At 44.0% G+C, this 24,230-nt stretch overlaps 1 protein-coding gene across 2 annotated transcripts in view; it reads right to left on the bottom strand.

The window, feature by feature from the left end:
- SPATA6L (spermatogenesis associated 6 like) overlaps positions 1-24,230 on the bottom strand; it is a 721,724-nt gene that overhangs the window by 435,337 nt on the left and 262,157 nt on the right. For both annotated transcript variants that reach the window (XM_069625723.1, XM_069625724.1), the window contains exon 5: positions 1,591-1,715. In XM_069625723.1, the coding sequence (XP_069481824.1) occupies positions 1,591-1,715 (125 nt within the window). The remainder of the gene's footprint in view (positions 1-1,590; positions 1,716-24,230) is intronic.

The following is a 24,230-nucleotide window of genomic DNA, read 5'->3' as shown; positions in this document are numbered from 1 at the left end:
TCACTGATTGCTATATCATCAGGTAGTAGGTTCCCTGACGATATCAGCTGATTCAGCAGTGTTAGTTTATTTTTTCTATTCAAGAGGATATTCTTATGATCTGTTGTAGTCCTTTCTAGTTTTACTTGGTAGAATTTAGGGTCTTTTCTCTTGAAAAATCTGGTCGAGCCTTTTTGGTATCCTCTCTTCTCATACTTACTGGTTGACCTGGTGGATGTTGTTCTCTCGTGTCGTCTTTGTTGTTTTCGATATTCCAAACATCTTAATGGATCCTGAGTTCTTGTATGTGAGTGGTGCTCAGTGTCGTTCCGATTAGACGGTCTTGCTGTCTCAACTTGATGATTAGTCCTTAATGTTCTTTTATCCTCCATTTGTCATAGGAGGTCAGTCAGCTTTCTGGCCTTCCTCAACTGACTTTTACCCTTTGAATACTTCTTTCGGTCTTTCCTTTTTCCGGTGTATTTCTGTCTATGGACTTTCTTTCCTCTTTATCCACCGGCTTTGAATTTTTATCTATGACTTGTCAGCCTGTCAAGCTGATGTTCTCCCAAGATTCCTCCTCCTGATTGTTCTTAATTATTTCAATCAGGTCACTCAAGCAATCAGAAGAGTCCAAGTCCACTACAGGGACTTGGTCACGGACAGATCCCCTTGATGGAGCTGATTCCAGTAGGGGCTGGTCGCGAGTCTTTTGACTTAGTTTCATTTCTCTTCTTGGCTTCTTAGCTGGGGGTATCATTTCTTCCCGGGGCGAGGTCTCAATATTCCTTAAGAAAGATTGAGAGCCTTTCTCTTTTCGTTTGGATGCTTGTTTTTTTGTTTTCTTTTCAGAGGCCATTAGGAGGGCTTGAGGAGGAGTGCAATCTATGTTCATTATTATGGGCTGATTCGCTTGATTTGGGTCTTGAAATATTGAATAACTTGGTTTTGCCTCGTTTTTGCCCAGTTTAGCATTTAAGGTGTTTTTGCTTTCCCAGTGCCTGCTTGGCCTTTTCCCAGAAACAGGGGTCCCCAGGCTTGTTTCGGAGCATTCTCTGTAACTGGAGATTTGATTAGATGCTTCCCTAGCTGGTTGTCTAATGGCCTCATACTCAAAGAAGCTTTTATCTCTGTGGATTTCCTGATCCACTTGTGGTATTCCAAAATGGCCTCCATAAGTAGCTGTTTGTCATTTGAGTCCTGACGGGCCAGATCACATAGGCGATTTTGCCATTGGCAAGAGATGTCCGATTCCTTCTCGAGTCTTGCGTCCAGTCTGTTCACGAAACCGACAAGTTCATTTACCTGCTTCTTCACATTCGTGCTCGATGCATGGAGCGAATTCAATGAGTCGTTGATGGTCTCATATAGTTTTAGGAAGGGGGCAATAGCAATGTTCAGGGCTGCCATGATTACATTCTGAGTGTGGATGAAGTCATCCATTCTTCCTTTACTACACAGTTCAACGATTTTCCTTAAGGTGGAAAAACTAATCTTTTTTAGTTCAAAAATCTTTTTGATGTACACCTAGTGCTTAAGAATGAATGCTGAAGTTGAACAATTAAATCATATTTAAACAATATTTAATAAGAATTATAGAAGAACACTTACAGGGAAATTACGGACAGTTTTCATTAGCACCTCTCTGTCCACCCCACGGTATGAAGGGGTCAGCTTTGGCTCTGGAAACAGAAACTCTCGAGTGTTCTCTTCATAGAAAGCCAGAAATTCTCCCACTGAAAAACATAAATATAGCACGGTTTATATGGTGTATACGTCAGGAAACCACTTTGTCCTTTTTATGCAAGATACACGGTTTATGGGTAATGACATAGGGAAAATGGTTTGTTAAAGCTTTAGTAACATTACAAGTCTTGAACTCGACAGTAGCATGTATGCTCTGCCCCCTCTCCACACCAACACCTATAACACGTCACATGAACATAGTAGGCATAAATCTTCGAACTAGTACTAGATGAACTGTTTCTGCCATATTTCGGTCCCTTTCAAAAGTGTGTGACACAAAATTCAGTTCTTCCCACAAAGAATTTTAACGAATTTCCTTTCTCAAACCTTTTGGCCCTATTGTCATTCTTTCTTAAGAAAACCGCTTCTTGTGCAGTTGGCTATGATGGCCTGAGCAATCTGGCCTTGGAAGCCTCACCAGACCTAATATGCCCCATTTACTATGATAGTTAAAATGAATGAAATCCCTCGTTCTTGGGGAGGGACCATTCTACTTCCTATCTATAAAAAGTGTAACACTTGTGTATAGGCGCGTTACAAATACCATATCATATCATATCATATCATATCCTCAAAAGGGTAGGCTCCATTCCATTTTACACAAAGTTTGTATTTGTAATCATTTGAAGAAGATGGGCAACAATTTAGAGATCATGGAGGCATTCTGATGAAAGGTGCCTGTATAAAGCACTAAAATGAGAACAAGTGGTGAGCACGTTTATGATGGTTTAAAAAATTGGGACATATAGCAGGGACTAAACAAAACATATATTTGTTTTTATTGTGATATTGGTTGCTCATGCTCAACCTTACACAAATCAATACACAAGTTCATACAAAGAGTAAAAAGTTACATTAAAGATCATCACACTTCATGATTCACCCCAGTAGAGGAAGTAAAACCAAAAGCAAAAACGAACATGTGTACACATCACCAACTTAACCTAATCAAGCCAGATTCTGTAAGAATTTTAATTACAGCAATTGTGGCCATAGTTTCGTCCCCACTCGTGATTCTTCTAAAAAAGATATTAGAGTGCGTCAGTCTCTGCACTATAGTTGAGTATCAAGTTCCATGGGAAACCCAAAAATTTTATTGCAGATACTTTTGACTTGCATGACCGAATTGGCTGATATATTGCAAAAATAAAGTTTGTCACAGTCCCAAAGACATTGTACATTTTGGGAAAGATTTGTTAAAAAATTAATGATTTTTGCCGACTCCCATTCATTTCCCCACAGAGAAAAAGTCAAAATGTCTGCGCAAGGCACAGCAAAATCCACTGGATGGAATTGGAACAGGTACGAAATAACTTGGGAACAAAGCGTTGACTAGATTTCTGGGATGTGTCTAGGGTTATTCCATCCAGTAGTTGGTAAAATATTTGATGGGGAATGGGGTGCCACCTTCTCCCAAAATTATAGCTATATATGTGTCCTGCAAGGCATTGGCAAGGCTTTTCAGAAATGAAAAAGCCCCCATTTTATTTTCTGTTCAATGCGAGAGATAACCAGGATAATAGGTATAACCGGGGTTAGCCGAAAACAAAAAGTAGAAAAAATGCCAGTTGGAGGAGGAAAAAGGATGAAATGGCATTAGGCTAGAAGTGGGGAGGGGGAATGAGGACACCATGAGAAAATGGTGACTTGGGGGGAGTTGGGGACCAAGTTCAGATCTCAAACGTTTTTGCATAACATGGGTTAAACTGAAGATAACCACGGTTATAGTAGAAAACGGGATTGGGAATGAAAGTGCATCACACAAAAATAACTGCGCTTATTCACGGGTGTTTAATCATGGTTATGAGAAGAAAACGCTTGTTAAAATAGAGAGTGTTAAAAAAATGAGATTAATACAAAAAAAGAGGAATTTTACAGCTACGGTGAGGTGGGTGGGTCTGGGGGATGATGGCTGTTGCCAAAGGATATGGGTACTGGGTTACGTTAAGGAACTGAATGGTGAAATATGGAAAGTGGACATGTCAAAGGCCATTCTATGATGGCTTGGCAGGCGAAGAACGACGTCTGGAGGGTTGCCCAGAGCAATGTCAGATGTTAATATTCATTCTAGACCTTCCATCCATCACCTCTTTGTTTTTGCTTTGTCACCCCGATGGGACGGTTATGCCCAGACGTGGATCCCGTGCCTGCTGGACCTAGAGACCCAAGCTACTCCTCACTGATGAGGCCCAACAATGCTGAAACATGTCTGGGGATGCTTGTGGCCTCGTGCAGAAGGGATGTGACTTAGCAGTTCGGGCTGGACTACCCCTTCGGGGGTGGGACCAAGCCTGATTTGCATATGGTCTTTCCCCTTTTTGTAATGGCTTGGCAGGGAAAGAACTATGGTCTGGAGGGTTGCCCAGAGTAATGCTAGAGCTTGAGACTTATTCTAAACCTTCCAGCCATCACCTCTTATTTTGCTTAAAATATACAGGGGCCATGGCCGAAGGCCCTGGCTAGTGGGCTCAAAAGGCATGTATAGTGGCCACGAGCACAGGCCGTAGCCACCTAGTGGGTCCAAAAGAAACACATTGGAGCAACATGTACAGTGGACATAGCTGAATGCCGGGGCCACTGGCCATGGGTGAAGGTCATGCCTAGTGGCCCGTAAAAATATTATGGTATAACAAAACCCTTGTAATTCACTGAAAAAACCTTAGTTAAGGTGCAGTTAAGTTGTGCAGATTTAACGCAACAAAAACCTTGAAATGTAGCATTTGTGTAAAGTCATAACCATCTTAACTCAGTGCGTTTCCGTTGCAACAGCCATGAGCACATTCATATTATAAGAGAAAGGATTCACAATGAAATACAAAATGGCATGTGGGGGACATAGCATTATGGGGATCATGGGTATTCAATCTTCACTCTCAAAAAGGACTTTCAGTCTCTCGTATTCCAATCCACCAAAGAATCCCCTTCAGAACACTATGCTTAGCCTTTAAATGCTTACAGAACAGCACCAAAGAGCTTAGAAGTTCAAAGATACCTTCTGGCACAGAAAATACCATCAGCAGATGCATCCTACTCATGGTGTCAAGGACAGGATAAAAAAAAGAAGGGACAGGAAGGTATGAGTAGTTACAACGCACTATGGAACACAATTACCCAGAACATATGTAACAGCACACACTTTACGCAATCCGGGAATAGGCATATACCTGTTCTGACCAGAAGCGCAATGGAAATTAACCACTAGCCACATAACCTAACAATGGAAACTTGTAGGCACCAATACAAATGTAGCTGTTACCGATAGTTATGCCACCTATTTAACAATGTATTGTTATGTATACTATGTAGAAGCTGCAATCTCAGATCCTTCTGCAGCCCCAAACAGCAATGCAGCTTGGGGTTAGTGTGGGACAAAATGAATATGAATAAACCAAATACTGTTGCACATAAGCTACATCCATATGTTAAACAAGAAAACAGGAGAATCTTCAAGGTATTTTAGCTCTTAAATAGTTAACACAGTCTAAAACGCAGGACTGGACAGTAGAGCGGTTTCTCAGCCTGTTTCTCTAATGGTGGGCGTAGAGAAACAGGCTACAACGCCCCATGCTGAGACCCAGCTTCACTGTCTAGTCTTGACGAAGTGCGAAGTGCATTAAACAGGGGTTGAATAAGGAAAGATCAATGTTTTCACCAGTTAAATCACAACTTGAAAATGTTTATAAGATCGGACATAAATCCTACTTCAAACGTATACAATTTCATAAGAATTCTATAAATACTTCGATGTCATAGAAGTTGTTATAAAGGTCTTATTATTGGTTGAAAAATCCCACTAGTTTCCCACAAGTTCATAAAAGGTACTTTTTTTTTTTTTTTTTTTTTGTATTTAATCGCTACGGATTTTTACAAAGAAAAAGGAACTAATGGTTGGTGTTGAAGGAAATTTCCAGGACAATGTCTAATGTTCAAGTACATAGATGTTTCTCCATGTCGATGAAGGATGAAGAAGGGTTGACCAAGGTGGTCCGGTGGGAACAACAAAGTCTCACCAAACGGCACCATGAAGACGAGTTCTAAGGTTTTGGCGATTTCGCCAGTTTGGACCCATATGTAAGCAGTAAGTGGACGGGGATCAAGGTTCGAAGCTTCTTAAGGAGGTGTCATGTTGATGATGTGTTGCATGATGTTAACCGTAGCTAGAGCCCAGCCAGGTTTGTCGCCTGCGATCAGCTTGTTCCAACAGTTTCCCTCGTCTAACGATACAAAGTCAGAGATGATGCTCTTCAAGTAAATGGCACGGATGTCACGTGTCTTTGGACAGTTCAAGAGGAGGTGGCGAATTGTCTCTTTTTCTGTAGTCGATTTGCAATACCGGCATCGATTAGTTTCCGATAGCCCTCTGATTGCCAAGATTTCGTTTGTCGCCAGAAGATTCAAACGTATTTTCAAAAAATATAGACGCGCTCGTCTGCTCGGAAAAAGTTTGAGATAAGTTTGCAGTGAGTCCAACTTGTTGAAAAAGGGGGGAAGATGACTGGTGAGCTTATATTTGTTAGCGGTTTCTATGGTTTGTATCCAGTCCCACTCTTTAATTTTTTTCGAGGTTTTGGCAGGGTTGGTTATCAGCTCTTCTTTGCTACTTTCAGCCAGGTGTAGCAGATTGTGCATGTTTGATTCCCATTTCTGGAGTGAGTTACACGATTTTGATTCGAGTTCCTGGTTTATCAGTTGATAGGCGTATGGCGACCCAGGCGTTATACATTTCCTGTATAGTTGGACTCTGTTCAGTGCGACAGAGGTTCCCAGAGATAGAAGGCCTAATTCCCTCCTAATCGAGGCTATTGGAGTTGATTTAGGGAGACCAAGAATTTTCCTCCAGAACAGGGCTTCCAATTTTGGCCATAACTCTGACGGAAGGTTAAGCATGGCGTCAGTTCCATAAGTGACCGAGGGAATCATAAGAATCGTATAAGGCATTTTGTAGGGTAACCTTTAATGAAGTGTAAGCTACACTACAGTGTGACTACCATTCTTCAAATAATGCTATGGATGCGCATAGACTAGCACCAACATTAGCCCCTATGCAGCAGACTAAAAAGCATCATGCACGTATTCTTGTAAAGGTCACTATGCTAACACATGTATTTTTTCTATACTTGTTTTAGCAATCCCTAAGTCACAGAGAGTGACATATTCCAACATAACTAGATCCAAACTTGGCTGTTCACTGTTTGGGGCATGATACAGGCAGGGCTACTATAAACTCCTCTGCCCCTCATCTTCTGTGCTGAAAGAAGAGGTCTAATAAGTGAAGCATTCCAGTTCAGAGTCAAAGAATGACTTCTTTCCTATTGTTTGCATTTAATCCACTGCATTTAAAGAAGGTTGAAATGGGACCGACCAGCATTTCAGGCTTAGGGGGCATGCTGTATAATGTAAATCTGAGTATTATTGCATTTTCTTTTGTGTTTGACAATTAGACTTGTTCCCTCTATATAGGAAAGTCAAATCTTCTTGCATTGCATTTGTTTTATAAATGTGCTTTTCCCTCTATCCCGCCATCAAGGATCTCTCCCCTCTATCCAGACAACTCCCTTGGTCTCTTGCTTTCTGTGGTTGCTGGACCCTCAGCTTTTCGCTTATCCTGGACACTTGACTCTAGATTATTGCTCTGCTCTGACTGTGTTGTAGTATGGTCTTGTGCACTGTAGGTTATCCCTCTCTACCGCTCCAACCCCTCCTCTCCGCACCCTCCCTCCATGGCGCTTTCAACCTCCCCTATCTTCTCTAACTGCTACTCGATCACCTATCCTATTCCTCTTTCGAAGTCTGGAACGAAAAGGTTCAAGAAGGATCTCCTGGTCTCCAATCCAGGCCTGCCCATTGCTGACACCTATGTCAATGCTCGTTCCAGGCAGACTGTCACTGACATCCTCTTTGTTGCTCCCTCTCCAGACATTTGGATTCCCCATATGGTCTCAATGCTCTCCCCTTTCTCTTCCTCTCCCATTAATGGTGGCACCCGTTGGGAAGTACTCTTAGTATACTTCCTTTCCTCTAGGGTCATCATTAATGTCTATCTAAATAGCACTGTCATGGTCCAGGGTTCTCAGCCAAATCTCCTCCTCTTTAATGGGCGTCTTCCGTCCCTCATCAACTTACTTCCTTCTCCAGCCACTCCTTCTGCCACCCGTCTGGCCCCTCTGCCACCACAGACGGACATACCACATTCCTCAACCCCTCCTCAGAAGACCTTTAAAAGTGTCAACCAGCTCCATTTAGCTACCCTCAACTCTCGCTCTGCCAGCAAACACTCCTTTCACATCTGCCAACTGCTTGAAGATCACAACCACAACATCCTCGCTCTTACCGAGACGTGGTTCACGGGCCAACTTGTCAAGAGTTTTGACTCTCCGCGCAGGCGGCTACAAGATCCTCTCCAAGCCCAGGCCTAGCCGGTCTGGGGGCGAAGTGGCCCTGATTTCCCTGAATGGGTCCCTGCTACTATCATACCCACTCAGTGCTACTCCTCCTTCAAATGCCTGGTCTGCAGGTTTGGTGTCTCTCCTATCCTCTTGCTGACTCTGGCCACCATCTATAGGCCACTTGGCCCAGACTGCCTCTTCCTCTCAGAGTGGTCTGACCTTACCTCTTCTCTCCTGACCTCCACCTCCAAGCTTCTCCTACTTGGAGATTTCAATATTCACCTTGACTCCCCTGATGCAGCCTCTGGACTCTTCTGCAACCTCTTTCCCTCTCCATTCTTTCCTCCAGTCCAACACACTCAGCTGGACACACTTTGGATGCTCTCATCTCTGATGACATCCCCATCTCCAATCCTCTGACTACTCCTCTCTCCTGGTCTAGTCATATGCTCCTGTCCTCTCACCTGGACCATCTGGTTCCACCGACAAAACCCTGTCTGCAATGGCAGTCTCCTTCTCCCTCATTGGACCTATGAAGCGAGTGTCAGTTGCTGCTTTTGCCGCCTTCATTCCCCCCAACTCCTTCTGACACATCCCTTACTAACCTTCAACTCTCCATCTCCAAAACTCTTGACATCCTTGCCCATGTCATGAGGATCCGCATGAAGCCTGCATCTAAGCGCAACACCTGGTATGACTCCGACCTGGCCTCTCTGAAACACAAGTGTAGAGCTTCTGAGCAGAAGTGGCAGCCTTCGAGCACATCCTCTGACAAACTGGCCTGCCGACTGTTCCAAAGGCAATATAGACTCTCCATCGGCTCAAAGAAGAGGGCCTATATCCAAGACCACATCTGTGGGGGCCACTAACAACATGGCTGAACTTGTCAAAATCTGCAAGGAATTTGCCAATCCTACTGCAGTCTCCATTTCTCCTCTGCCTTCCATGGCCCTCTGCACTGCCTCAGGGCTCTATCCTCTCACCTCGGCTTTTCAAAATCTACCTGGCCCTTCTAGCCCATTTGATCGCCACCTTCTCCCCTAACTTCCAGTGTTATGCAGATGACAAGCAGCTCTCCTTTAAGCTTCCCTCCTTTGCCTCCTCCTCTTCCTCTCTCATTCCTGACGGCCTGTCTGCTACTCAGGTTTGGTGCACTACTGACAATCTCTGCCTTAATGCCAGTAAGACAGAGATCCTTCTCTTTGGGACCCCTGCTCCCTCTTTCCCCCCTTCACTCTGGCTGCTGTGAAAATCCTGAAGGTGTCTCCCTGGCTAAACCCCAGGGATCTGTCATACAGGTGGCCAGGACACAGCCATTGCTATTGGATCCAGTTCACAGGGGTGGACAAGTGAAGGAGATCACTTGGATGGGGGTCCTCGGGGAGTGTAAGTGGGACACTGACTGGTGAGACGTGGTATCCTCCTTCTTTCAAGACCTTTTCCCATCCTACCATTTAGGATATTCAAAACCACTTCCCCCTCCCCTCTTTTCCGCTACAAAAACCTTTGCACGACACACTGGAGAACGGACTAACACCATACCTGACATGTCCGAATACACGGGTCAGGCAAAGTCAGGCAATTGATCAGAATCACACACAACTGACGGCCCTTTCCCTTCCCACTAAAGAGGAGTTTGAAGGAGCACACCTGGGTTCATTGGATTGGTATATGTAAAGAGAGAGGATAGTAAATAGTTTTAGGTGCAGGGGAGGAATAATGGCCCTGGCACAGAGCCACCAAAATACACTAGCACAAAGAAAAGAGGATCCGTATATGGAACCCTCCAGTCACCTGCACACCTTACAATCGCGTCAACAGACAGTTAAATCATTCATTAATGAAAGAAGTTCAAACAATGTTTTATATTGTCTAGTAAATCAACAGAGAGAGACATATTAAATTTACTGTGGTACACAAAATTGTATAGTAATCTAATGCAAAAGAGCACATAAGACAGAGAAAGTTCAGTTCAACATAAAATGGCTGACGCGTTTTGAGAATGGTAATCTCTTCTTCAAGAGCCAGATGGGGTTTCTGAACTGTAGATTTAAGCTATAGGAGAGAAACAATAAGGCTATATTGAATAGATATGTAACTGAGAAGTGATTGTAACAGAAGTATAGTGCATACCAATATTGTCATGCTCACATAAGATTGGTTGTCATACATGACAAATAACTTATCAGAAGTCACCACAAACGGCCTGTCTCGAGAATCTCTATGGTGGGTACTGAAGAAATAAGGTAAAACTCAGCCTAAATGCTGGCTGGCGTATAATCACACCTCCATTGGTGTGAGTAACAATAATAGTACCCAAATTTGTATGACTACTGGTTATCTGAAAAAAATAGTTAATGAAGTGCTGGATTTGTCACTCACCAAAGCCCAAGAAGTGAGCCGGTGATTGCGTTCTGTAGCTCAATGAGCTAGTAAATGGCAAGACCAAGGCGTCCCTGTACAGAGTAGTCCCTTGCAGTGAAAGCTGTGATTCGGCAGATGTACAGCAAAATCAGTGGATCTGAAACCGAGGGCCAAATGTAAAAGTTGTAAAAGATATAATCTAGAAATGCCAGTATAGTGCTGTTAAATATGACATTAAACACATAACTCACCGAATGGAAAAATCTTGAGTCAGACACGTGTTGTCTTACAGTAAAATGTCTTGAGCGTGGGACACTGTGCATTAATAGTGGCATCAAAGGGCGATGCAGTGTTTCACATCAAAAAAAATTTCAAGGGAAATGGAGTAATGGATTTAGAAGGGTTGGAAAGAAAATATCCGGTATACATCAGAAGTAGTGCATGTGCGCCGTATGCGCTGCAGGGAAAATAACTTACACTCTGGTATAGTGTCACCTGAATCAGCTGGTGGATCTGATCACTCGCGGATGAAAGTGCAGAGGCAATCTCCCCCGTGCGGTGGGCTTCATCGGGAGTAACCACTGGAGACTGTTGCTAGGGGAAAGACACCAGCTCTCTAGTGCACGCCCCTGGCATTCACTGCGTGATGAATGCACAAATGGTACACTAAAAGAGGACTGGAATCCCATGTCGGGTCAAGTAAATGAGAATGCCGTCAGGGCGGCCATAGTTGAATGAATAAAAAGAGCTTGTTGAGTCAATCTGGTTAGAATGTATCCGCATGAGAGTCAATGCAGAATTTATTGCGATGGAGGATATTTAACAAGGGTCATCATGTGAAAACAAAATCAAAATATCGAGGCTGAGTACACCCCAAAAGGAAATACACCGAACACGGGTTACAAAGGAACATACAAAGTACTTTATTTTATACTGAATCCAGTTACGAAGAACAGAGCAAAATTCAGATAGCTATCGGCCCTCAGTGCAACACAACAAACTCCTGCGTGGTTCAGTGTGTTCAGTGAGAGACGCTGTACATTAGAATGCATTGGTCTTTTATACTCTTCGTGAGCACGATGTCCAGACCTACTTCGGGTTTATATTCTGCTAATACATCACCGATCTAGGGTTCATGCCTAGTTTCGGACATCCACATGTAACTGGTTTGCTTTTAATACATATATCAACAAGCCTATACGGCAACTGTATATTCTGAGATTTCCCATGCAGGTCTTCTCAAACATTAATACAATGTAGTTAAACAAATGTTCTACGTTCAGTATTTGAATATATTGCTCTTAATATATGCTCGCGGATTAGTTTCATTGCACGAGTAATCCTTTACACACAGGTCAACGAAGGACAAGGTCTCAGTTCACGACCTCAACAAGTGGCCTGCAGGCAAGTTACATATTAGCTACATACAGAGGTCAAGACAGCCATGTTGTATTTCGGAATGACATCGTCCACCATTTTAACTCACAGGGTGACTTTACAAAGCGAACCTAAAATGGCGGATTGACCTAAAATGGCGGCTTACATTGATTTTAAGGTCAGGACCTTGCAACACAGATTTCTTCACAAGCGATTTATAAGCAGCTTGGCGTAGGCCAATATACATATATTTATTGCGATAGGAGGCACGATATAATTTCTCATTTGACAAACCCTCCTTTTGGCCTATGCCAAGTGCTAAAACTACTTTAGATCTCCTTGCAAATAACTCCATGCATCATCGTCCATGCACCCTGAATCGCTGTCGGAAATATCTATTGCCATTAGGTCATTCGCTAAAATTTCTTTCAACACATATTCTTTGGAAGTTTTATCTGGGGCATACACTTTATGTCCTATCGTACCTATCGCTTGTGCGCAACATCTCCCTAGCATCGAACATATACTAGGTAGACACTGAATACAGCAACAAAGAAACAACAGAATTCCCAAAATAATCAGCAAGACCGAAAGTACTTTCCAACCCCAAGATCACAAGAAGTCCCAGAACCAAGCACTAAGATCCCAGTTTCCCTCGGGAACATGCATTTCTGAACTAAGGACATGCAGATTCTGTATTGCCTTGAAGATGGTTGGGGAGGAATCTGGTACGAAAACACAGCAAGCGGACCCCACTAATTTACACACTCCACCACGTTCAGCCAGAATGACATCTAATGCCATCCGGTTTTGAAGTGCTACTAGTCTTATCGCCTTCTGTTCTAATGTCATATTATAGAGTATGTCCGTGGTCCGGTTGATGGTTCTCTCCAGTACTCTCGCTAGTCTTCTGATATCTTCGGAATTCGCTATCTGCACCCAAAATGGCACAACTGATTTTGCTATATCTCCCAAGATTTGTGCTGGAGTGTCACCATTCTCGTCCTGCCGTGGACGAGCCTTTGAAACTTCTTTTGTACTAGCTATAAACACCCCAGGTAACAGGATCCCTAGATAACAGGTTCCCTGCCAATCCCTGGGCAACCATGGGAATGCTACATTACCGCAGACAAAGTAGACAGGTTCGCCTACATACAAAGGTCTGTTTTCCCCAGTCAAATTTGCAACATTGGCACAACCTAGAAAATCTCCCATTGACTGAGTTCCATTCCTCTGTATGCAAAAAGAAACTGAATCGGGGCTATGATTAACAGTGTAAGAAGGAGGCATGGCATCCTTATTGCCTATAGGAGCCATCTTAAAGGAAATGAAAGATTGAAAAGGACGAGACAGTCTATCAGAAGGCCTAATAGAAGCAACGTTAGGTTTACTCCTGTTTGCGAAAAGCGAGCATCCCAGGGGAGTCAAAACAAGTTTCTCAAAACTATTCAAATTAGTGCCGTCAAAGTTCCCTGAGATGCCATCATTCCAACGGCCAAAGAACAGTGCTCTAAGAGAAGCATAACAAGCAGTTGTCAAAGGTAAAGGATGAATATACCAACCTAGCCCCTTATCCCCGTGTTGCGGTAAATGTGAGCAGACCCAACAGTTAGACTTATTAAAAATGGCATGCGTAGCATTCATGATAAGTAGCAGAGTATTATTGTGGTACCTGTGTTTATGCTGAGAGTCCCTAGGGGACAGAGTATGCAAATGTACAAAGGGAGTAGGAACAGTAGGTACATTTTCAGTGGGCAACAAGGATTCTAAAGGATGCATTTCCTCAAGGTACCACAGTCCTAAGACAGTGGCTATTAAAAACCCAAATATCATTATAAAAACACAGCAATACGTTTTCGGGGCCCAGGCATATTGTCCATTGTCCCGGTTGGTCACCCCCTCATTTACAAGTCCCATACGAGCAGTAGCGGTGGCAGGCATTGTAGTCTTCAAATGGAAGCCCCCAATGTTCGTTGCTGGCGACTTCACGGCTGCGCGACTTCTTAGTCCTTCCACAACCCTAGCCAACAGAATCCCCTTTCTCGAATTTGGGCAAAAACAAGCCCTCGATGATCCTTTCCTTCTTCGAATGCACAGCCGAACCGTGCCTTAATTCTATCAGATGCACAGCAAAACCGTGCCGTAAGTCTATTTTCTTGGACGCAGATTGGACCTTGCTTTTCCTGGTACTGATTGATCCAGAAACAATGTGTCGTCACTTCCCGTTGGAAGCAACGTATCAGAGACAAGTGAAGATGCCGAATTTGGAACAGCAGTTTCCGGATGCAAAACTTTTGGAGATTGTGGAGACAAAATGGCTGTTTCCCCAAGCCTCACAGGCTCAGAAAGATTCTCTGACACACTCTTGGCGCTATTTACTGCTTTGGGATTGTTGGTTGCAGCATTAGCGAGGGGTTCTGTTTCTTCTGTGACGTGTGGCACTGGGTGAGGAAGTTTCTTGACATGGGACGCGTGGATCCAGTTCTTTCTTCCACAGACCCGCACCACTGTTTGGGTGACCAACAGGACCTGGAACGGGCCACGCCAGCGAGGTGCAAGGCAGGAAGAGTGCACTTATGCCTTGATGAGCACCCAACTTCCAGGCCGTATACTGTGGCCCGGGCCCTAGTATCGCACAGGTAAAGCCTCTCGTACCTGGTGATAAATCAAATACAGGTTTTTAGTCAACTGGCTGCAATAATCTGAAAGTAATACATTTTCAAAATTTCTTAACGAATTACATTTAGGAAGGTTCCAGATATTGGCAGGTCTCCCCATTACCACCTAAAATGGAGAGAGCCCAGTCTTAGTTTGAGGGGTTGTGCGCATGGATAATAACACGATTGGTAAGGCGTCCGGCCATTTTAATTTAGTGCCGGCACACATCTTAGCGAGCTTGTTCTTCATGATACCATTGTGTCTTTCTACTAGTCCGGCGCTCTGAGTGTGTCTGGCCGAATGGAACCGTTTGTCGATCTGTAATGCAGCACATATCTGCAGAATTACAGCAGCGACAAAATGTGGACCATTGTCCGACCAGATAACTTTTGGTAGCCCGAACCGTGGAAAATATTCCCTTAACATGGTTGTCGCAGTAGTCATGGCTGTAGCATCTTTAACGGGGAAAGCCTCAACCCATTTACTAAAAGCACAGATGACCACCAGCACATATTTTTTGTTGTTACATTGTTCCATTTTAATAAAGTCAAAGTGGATAACTTCAAAGGGGACAGAGGGTGGCCCGAAACTTCCCCTTGGAGTTGCTGTCCCCTTTCTCACATTGTGTTGTAGGCAAATCATACAATCCTGGACATAGCGCTGGGCAAATTTTGAAATTTTGTCATTTGCCCAAACTTTTTCTAACATCTTTGTCATCTTCTGGGCACATACATGCGTAGGACCATGGGCCATGATGACCATCATCATTATATACGCATCAGGGAGTAGCCATCTCCCTTCAACTATGTCCACCCAACACCCATCATCATCAAGTTTCCCCAAGCCTTCAGCCCACCTGTTGGATTCTTCTAATGTGGCATCAGCTTGGATATCCCGTACAGACCCAACACCTTCATCCATTGCATAAGCATTTACAGTCTCCCTTGAAACATACATCTCCGTAAGGGGATCGGTAGCTATCTGATCAGCGAAAGCATTCCCTTTCCCTATGTCATCTGTAATCTTTGATGTGCTGCACATTTCATAACTGCTAACTGAGTAGGGAGCGCAAGCGCTGAGAGTAGTTGTACTATTAGGGAGCCATGTTGAATTTTAGTGCCATGTGAAGTTAGGAACCCTCTCTCTGACCAAAGTCTTCCAAAGTTGTGAACCACCCCAAAGGCATACTGACTATCAGTATATATGTTTACTGCAAGCCCTTCGGAAAGTTCACAAGCTCGGATCAATGCTAAAATCTCTGCGGCCTGCGCAGAGTTATGCGTGATTCTCTTGGTTTCCACGACCATGCTTAATGTGGTGATTGCATAAGCAGCTGTGGATGTACCATCTGGAAGTTTGAAGCAGAAGCCATCACAGAACAGCTCTCCTTGCGGATTATCCAAAGGAGTGTCTTTCAAATCAATTCTACCCTTTGTTTCTTGTTCGGTAGTATACAGACAGTCATGTGACTCTTCATTGCCGCAAGTAGTATCTTGCGGGAAAGGTAGGAGTTCAGGCGGATTAAGAACACAAAACCTCTTAATTTGAATGTGAGGAGCAAACAAGATCAATTCATATCTTGTCAACCGTGCAGAAGTGAGGTGTTGCGTTTGGGTTCGGTTCAGTAGAACATCTACAGAGTGAGGCACCATCAGGGTTAGATCATGGCCTAGGACCATTCCCTCACTCTGTTTTAAAGACCCAGCAGCCGCAGCGACAGCTCGCAAACATCTTGGCAATGCGCATGCTACAGGATCAAGGGCGGAAGAAATGTAACCGCACTGCCTATTCTTCCCTCCATGTTCCTGCGTTAATACAGCCAAAGCACATCCATCACATTCATGCACAAAAAACACAAAGGCCTTTTCATAGTTTGGTGTGGCCAAAACTGGTGCAGAGCATAATGCAGTCTTAAGCAAGTCAAACGATTGCTGGTGGTCCGCGTTCCATGCCAATGGCGAGGAAATGCCCTTCTGTGTTAAAGCCAACATCGGTTTGATCACTAGTGAAAAATGTGGGATCCACAACCTACAGTAAGAAGCCATACCTAGCAAGGCTCTAACTTCCTTCTGTGTATTTGGGACAGATATGCCAGAAATGTGTTTTATTCTTTCAGGTGTCAATCTTCTTCCCTCCTTTGACAGGAGATAGCCTAAATAGGCGACCTCCTGGCAACAATATTGAAACTTTTTAAGAGAAGCTTTGTGACCATGCTTAGCTAGAAGGATAAGCAATAACACAGTGCCCTCCTTAAAGGCGCTCTCAGAGTCAGCAGCTAAAAGCAAGTCATCAACATACTGACGCAATGCACAAGTAGAGGGCAATTCAAGGGTATCAAGCTGTTCTTTCAAAGCCCTACTATAGATGCTAGGACTCTCTGTGTACCCTTGAGGTGCACGAGTAAATGTGAACCAGCGTCCCCCTAAGGTGAACGCGAACAAGTATCTACTATCCTTGTGTATAGGAATACTAAAGAAAGCATTCTTTAGATCCACAACACTAAAGTAAGTAGCTGTAGCTGGAATCATGGTTAAGATTGTCGTCACATCCGGCACAATTGGAAATTGTGGAGCGACGACTTTATTAATGGCACGTAAATCAATTATGAAACGGAATGGAATCGCATTAACGCCTTTCTTGTACATGGGTAAAATCGCACTATTACACAAACTTCCTGAAATTTCTTCAATCACCCCACGATGCACAAAAAATCGGAAACAATGCATTTCAAAGCTTGCTCGCCCTCAACTGAAATCTTACACTGGGGAATGCGTGGCAGCTCAATCACATGTTTCAAAACTATCTTAACAGGTTCAATCTGTAAAACACTGACATCATTGTTGTCAACAGCCCATAAGCTCTCTGGTACATCAATGAATTCTGGCAAAGGTCTAGTCAAGAATTGCGAGACAGAAAATTGCTGTGGTGAAATCGTCAAGCTCACTCCATCAGAAGAACAATAAATCATTGCATTCAATTCTTTTAACAGATTCAACCCCAGCAAGTTCTCTCCACAATTCGAAGTCAACAGAAATGGACAGTGGTCCGTAAAGGGACCCAAAGAAATGGGTACCGGCGAAGAAACCGGACAAACAACTGGCGTGCCAGAAAACCCTACAGAAACATTGGTTTGCCCTGACAATGGAATGTTTGGAACCCGTGAATGATCAATGGAACACTTCTGTGCTCCAGTATCTATCAAAAACTGATGTTTCCTATTTCCCACCACCATTTCAACGTCGGGAGCGTTATGATTGACGTGAATAGGTGTAGATTCCAAACCCTGCTTCGGGCAATCCTAACGAAACAAAATGTCATCAAAAGGAAGCTCTTCAGATAAATATACAGCAGAAGGATGATCAAATATGTTCATGGTGTCCCCACTCGAAGTCTGATTATCCTGTGAAAAAGGTTGCTGAGGATCCTGTGTAAACTGACCTCTACCAGGGCCCCCTACACCCAGGCGACCTCTGGATCGTCTACCCATATTCCCAAATGTGTTATTCGACCTTTGTCGAAGGACGGGGCATTATGCAGGCCAATGACCCTCTTGACGACAATAGGCGCACTGGTTAATGTTCACAGGACCCAAGGGCACATTCCCTTGCAGGACATACTGACCTCTAATCTGAGAACTACCCCCTCTGGGGCCTCAAACAATTTGCTGTAATAGCACTCTAGTCTTCAAATCACCTTTTCGTTTTTCAACTCTATCTTTTTCATTATTGACGCGGTTCTCGTAGTACTGAGCCATATGCAGTACTTCTGATTGGGACTTTGCCTGCCAAGCGTTCTCGGAAGACATAATTTGTAACTGGATGTCAGGCAGCAATCCACGCACAAGACTCTGTGCCTAGGTCTTGTCCGCTGAAATCCGAGAATACCTGTTCGAACCGATTAAAGAACTCGGTAGCACCCTCAGACTTCCCTTGGACACAACCCGTAAGTTTGTCCCAAATAATTCTTTTCTCTGGAATTATAGTTTTCAATTTTGCAATGATTCTATCGGGCAAAGTTAGTATCACCTGAGGCGGTCTTTCACCTGCTGGCCTTTCTCCATCAAGTCTAGTTATATTCACCCGTGTATCTCCCAACCCTGGCACATCGTCTATAGTTCTAACTTGTTTCCACAAATCTACGGGCAGGAGAACAGGGAATAACAAATCTATATCGCCTAAGATGAACACTGAGGATTGCAAGACGGACTCTATTTCTTTATAGAATCCTGTCAGACTTTTCCTAATATCAGGAATAGATTGCCTAATAGTATTCACTTCCTGTCTTGAGAACGGGACGTGAATGAACTGCGATACATAATGTGCAGGAATGTTCACAGCGACTACATTTGTTGCAGGATCAGCCGCAATCTCAACCTTTGGGACAAATGTCGGAGGAACCTCTCTCATAGGCAACTGAGAAGTAGGTGACTCCGAACGCTTACTAAGCAACAGAGCTAAGTCGAGCGTTAAAGCAGTCGAAGAAGTGTCAAGTGAAAAAGCTCTCTTATAAATACTCCATAACTCTGTGGGACAACTAATCTTTCTTTTTACACAATCATCCTGTAGGTACTCTATCATTACCTGTATCACTTTCCTCTGCATTTCTGGCGTATACTGACTATATGTGTCATATACTTCCACTGGAGTTATCGACATATCTGAAATCCATCTAAGCGCGTCCTTCGTACAAATTTGTGTTTCCTCAGATATCGATTTACGACAAGGAAGGAAACGTTTCTGCACATACATACTTTCCCCCTCGTCATCCTCATTCTGCAACTTTTCTAACTCCTTTCTATACCCAAATAACCTCTCGACATGCTCATTTACTTTCTCCACAGTGTCTCTAGAAAACGCTAAAGTATTTAGATCCCTTAACCCTTGCGGGAGATCTGTATTTAATTTTCCCCACATTACACATAAATGAATCCCTAAACCTTCAATAAAAACATTTTTCTCAGGAAAATTATCCATATTACAAAGTATGGCAAAAACATTAGCTTGATCATCCCTCTCCATACAATGCTTAGCCCATGCACTCAAATCATTTTTCTTCTCTGATGGTACAGTATTGCGAGTGACAACCTTCGACCCTGCACTTCGATCAACTACAAGCGGCTCAGGACCACTTGGAAGAGAGGGAGCAGGCAAATTCAATGGAGGTACTGTAACTGGTGCGATAAGAAGAGGTAGAGGAGCTGGAGGAAGGGGAACATTAGGAGGAGCAGGAACAACGGGAACAACAGCAGGTAGAGCAGGAATAGCAGGAGGAAGAGGCAAAGCAGCAGGAAGAGGAACATACGGAGGTGGCGCAGAAGCACCAGGCCTTTGTTCATTTAAAAATTTGTCTATGAATTCATCGGAAGCATGGAGGTCTTTGGAAGGATAGATTTTCTGAATTCCAAGTGAGAAAGCCCTATCCATATTCCTAGTCAATTCAGAATGTTTATCTTGGCCATACAATAATGCCTTTTCGGCGTTCGTCTTATGACGGCGCGCATGTTTTTCTGTACTTTTAAGTTGCTGCAACGCTTCTTTTTTCCAATTCTGCAAAACATCAAATGCTGCAGGTCTAGCCTTTTTCTTTAATAGAATTGACTCTAAATACTCAATACGAGGGATTTCAAAACTACCATTGATTGGCCACTGAAGTTCGGAGTCATGTCTGGTTTGTCTGTGCCAAATGTCATTAAATACTATACTTCCAATGCCATGCTTACATTACATAGTACATGCCGGCGACCCCTCTATCGCTGCGGACCAACACCCTGAAGCGGGTAGACAATTTCCCAGGCATATCAAATTATTGGTGTTACCTGGTCAATAATTGTGTCTGCAGATACAATGCGCCAAATTCAAATTATCAGGGTTGAATTAAGAGTCAGGTCACGACTCACCTGAACAAGCCTAAGGAGGTCCGATCAGATTTCAAAGAATCTTACCTAACTAATCTTACCTCGTGTATGGTTAAGCCCTGAGGTCTAAGGGCTAAGGAATCCACTGTTTGGCTGTGGCGAGTGACTCATCCTGCTGGAGAACAGAAGAAAGGAAGAAAGGAGAAGGAGGTGCGTGTGCCTGTGTTGTGCCTGTGGCTTTAACAGACCTACCACCTGACCAAGTCACCTGACTGGGTCACCAGACACAAAAGGCCGCCTCCCCCGCTCTTGCGGCGTTAAGCCCTGAGGTCTAAGGGCTGAGGAATCCACTGTTTGGCTGTTTGGCGAGTGGCGCAGTGCTGATGATGATGGATCCATCGAACTTATCCACATCCCTAAGGACGCGATAGCAAGTCATTCCAAGATGAGCTGCCAGTGAAAGGTGCACGCAACAAACAGGTGAGCCAATACTTTTCCTGCCGATCTGCATCGGAAAATATGGATCACATTACGGACCATGATATTCCGATACAAGATATTGTATTTCATCCCCTGCCACACAAAGTTTGTGGGACTACACCTTATGAGGGTGCTCGCCCAAATTCCAACCCCTGTGGAAAAATCCACCCTACGCCTGTGTTAAGTAGCCCTGAACAAGCTGAAGTCATAAGTCGGCACATGTCAAATAATGCAAGTTGTCAGAGCGCTACGGGCGATATTTCGCTCATCGTGGTTCAGGACTTACCAGCAGGGGTGGGCGAGCTCCGTCCCTCCATAGAGACAGCCGGTGATGTGCGAGCTTCCGGCCGCTCAGGGCCGGCGAGTGATGTGCCGCGGGAGTTCGGAGAGGCGGCGTTGTTGTACGAGGCGGAGGACGCTCTCACTGACGCTGAGGGGCGGAGCCAGTCGCAGGAAGCAAAAGCAGTAGGAGGATGCGACGCCATGGCCGGCGACGCAGAGGCAACACAGCGCCTGTTGGACTTGGCAGAGGCCCGCCGCGTCAGCCCTGCCGCGGCTGCTCTCGCAGAGATATGGCAACCCAAGAGTGCAGTGAATCGTACTGATTTTCCTGAAACGAATCACGAGGTAGGCGCAATAATTCAAAGCGATTTTTCTTCCCTAAACAAAATTACAAATGCTGCTGAGCCTATCCCCCTCTTGATATCATCACTACTGACCGCGGATGAAGCGCTAACAACGGTGCACGCGGATGATTTGGTGTGCGATCCATATTTAGGTAGTGAACAGAGGGGCAATAACGTAGGTCCTCCTACCTGTGATAAAAGAAACTCTTTGGAAGTGGTCTCTACCGTGCTTCAAAAATTGATTAATCTAAACAAATCCCATTCATTTAAACAGTCTGTGACATCTACCCCCATGCAGGATGCGATATCTAAAGCACCCCTGAAAAGGAATTGTGTTAACATTACAAATGTAAACCGTGACATATGGGGATCCGGCAATTATAAAAGACCTAAGGCAGTCACTTCTGTATCCTCAGATGAGACAACATCGTCACATTACACTAATGTAGTAGACTCCCAGAAAAGATTGCCAGTATCAACATCTCGGAGGAGACCCCAAAGTCTGGAAAACAAGGCTACATCTAGTGATGACTCGTTAACTGACTCTCCCACAAGAGTCTCGTCGTTAATTGAACGCCCTTTTCCTAAAATCCGTCGAGAAAGGACATGGCATAGACGGGTACCCCGGCCTTATCAACAAAGTGAGGGTAATGGAGCCCCCTGTGCTCATGTGCCAGCAAATGAACTTTTAATAGCTTTAACATCTGCAATGGCCATTTCTCTAACACCCTTCACTAAGTTGTACGAATCTTTAAATGAAAATGTGAAAGACGTTACAACTCTATTGGTCATGATGAATTCAAAAGTGTTACATCTGGAAGCATCACACTGTGCCCAAAAGGCTGAACAAGAGGAGCTAACTCAAAAGATATTGGTAGGAATAAACTCCTTAAATAATGTGAAACAGAACGACACATTCGACAAAAAGCTGTTCGCAGAGGTCGCAAAAGAAGCTTTGTCTCTTTTTCGGAAATCTCTGATCGTTCAAAAAGGAGATATCCATAGTTGCGCTAGCGACTCAAGCGTGACAAGGATGCCGGAGGCGCATTATTTCGCTAAAGTTGCTTCTAATGCTGTCCAGGAGACTAAGAAGATGGCCTTCCAAGTTCATCCGACTCAATCTCAGCACCTGCCTGTTACATCTTCAGAAAGTCTTGTAACTGAAGACAATGCACCTGAGCTACCAGGGCGCAATGCTGTACCACCGTCGCCCGAAACTTCGTTAGAGAAATCCAGCATCTGTAACACACCACAGTGCGGAAATGTTGGGCTCTCTAACCCCCTGGACATATCGTTTAACACGGCCTTCCATCAAGCTAGAAATGCTGCAAATCCGGCCTTATCAGACTCACAAAAAGCATCCGGCTCAATGCCTCCTGGGAAAGAGGGGGTTCAGGTGGGCGAAACGAGAGATAACCCCGCAGCATCAGAGACTCCGGCTGGGATATTTCCCATTTTTGGAAACCAAGACTCACAAAATCAGGCCAAAGTAAACAAGATTACAAAAAAAACTCCTCCACGGATGGTGAAAAAGCAAAAGAACTTACCTGCTCATAAAAAAAAAACAGCAAAAAGGAGCACGGAAATTTTCACGTAATCTGAATATGATCCAATTGGTGGACAAAGCAATCACCTCAAGCCTGAAACTAGCAGACACAATTAAGGATAAAACATTGGACCAACCGTTAACAGCAGAAAACGTGACAATATCTACTGAAATATTGCCTTGTGAGGAAGATTTGGAAATTGACAAAGAGTTAATAGACTTATCAACGTATGAAGATCCTGAGACAGAATGTGTTGCTAGTACGAAAATACCGTGCGTTGACATACGCTCACAAAAAAGCCTGTCAGTGCTTCCGGCCTCGAAAACGACCAACGCTCCTAAGAAAGTTGAAAAAGAAACACAAATTGTAAAAAGAGCAACAATCGAAGTGACCAAGAGCACTTCTTCGATATCAACACGAGACATTAACCAGAGGAGATGTGAGCTGGTGCCCCTGGTCAGAGAAATAGAAGAATCAGATTTTGTACCTAAGAGCCCAGAGTTCATGACACTTCAAGCAAAATGGGAAAGGCAGAGGCTGACCAACAGGATGATGAAGTTAGATCTCGACAAAGGCAACCATCAAGTAGTAAATGGAGAGAACCACTCAAAAAGGGTCTGGGATGCCTGTCCTGACTGCTCCACAATTACCACTACCAAAAATCGGCAATAGTCATGTTGCACAGTCTAAAACAAACAATCAGAAGAAAGAGAGCCGTTATGGAAACAGGGGTTCGAACGAAGTGCCTAGCTTGATTAAACTAATGCTGGAGAGGTTGGTAGGTGGTGACAAACTAATTTTGAACAGATCAAACGTGTTGAGATTACTTCATCATATACCTCGGTTGCGCTCACTTGATTCGAAAGACCTGAAAACGGTTGAATTTCCGGACGAGCGGCAAACAGACAAAGTGATTTTGCATATAAATTCTCACATAATTGCAAATGTTATTTTAGAGGCTGATGAAGATCTGTTATCGTTGGGCTTTGATACCTATAAATTGTTAGAACCAGACACACGCAATATTTCATTCAAGACTGCAGGACTATGTGTCTCTCGGCCCTCACGTACAGAAACATCTCCATCTTTGGAATATTCTCAATGCACAAAAGCATTCGGCATGGCTCAGTCGAGCCATTGGGGACAAGACGAGTCAATCAACAAGAGGCATCACTCCGTGCATATTTGCCAGAACTCTGAGCCCATGGAGCAT

Source organism: Ambystoma mexicanum, chromosome 6p (genome assembly GCF_040938575.1).
Source record: "Ambystoma mexicanum isolate Mex_15411 chromosome 6p, UKY_AmexF1_1, whole genome shotgun sequence".
Lineage (NCBI taxonomy): Eukaryota > Metazoa > Chordata > Amphibia > Caudata > Ambystomatidae > Ambystoma > Ambystoma mexicanum.
The sequence above is the reverse complement of the archived record's forward strand: the minus strand, read 5'-3'. Positions and strand labels throughout refer to the sequence as shown.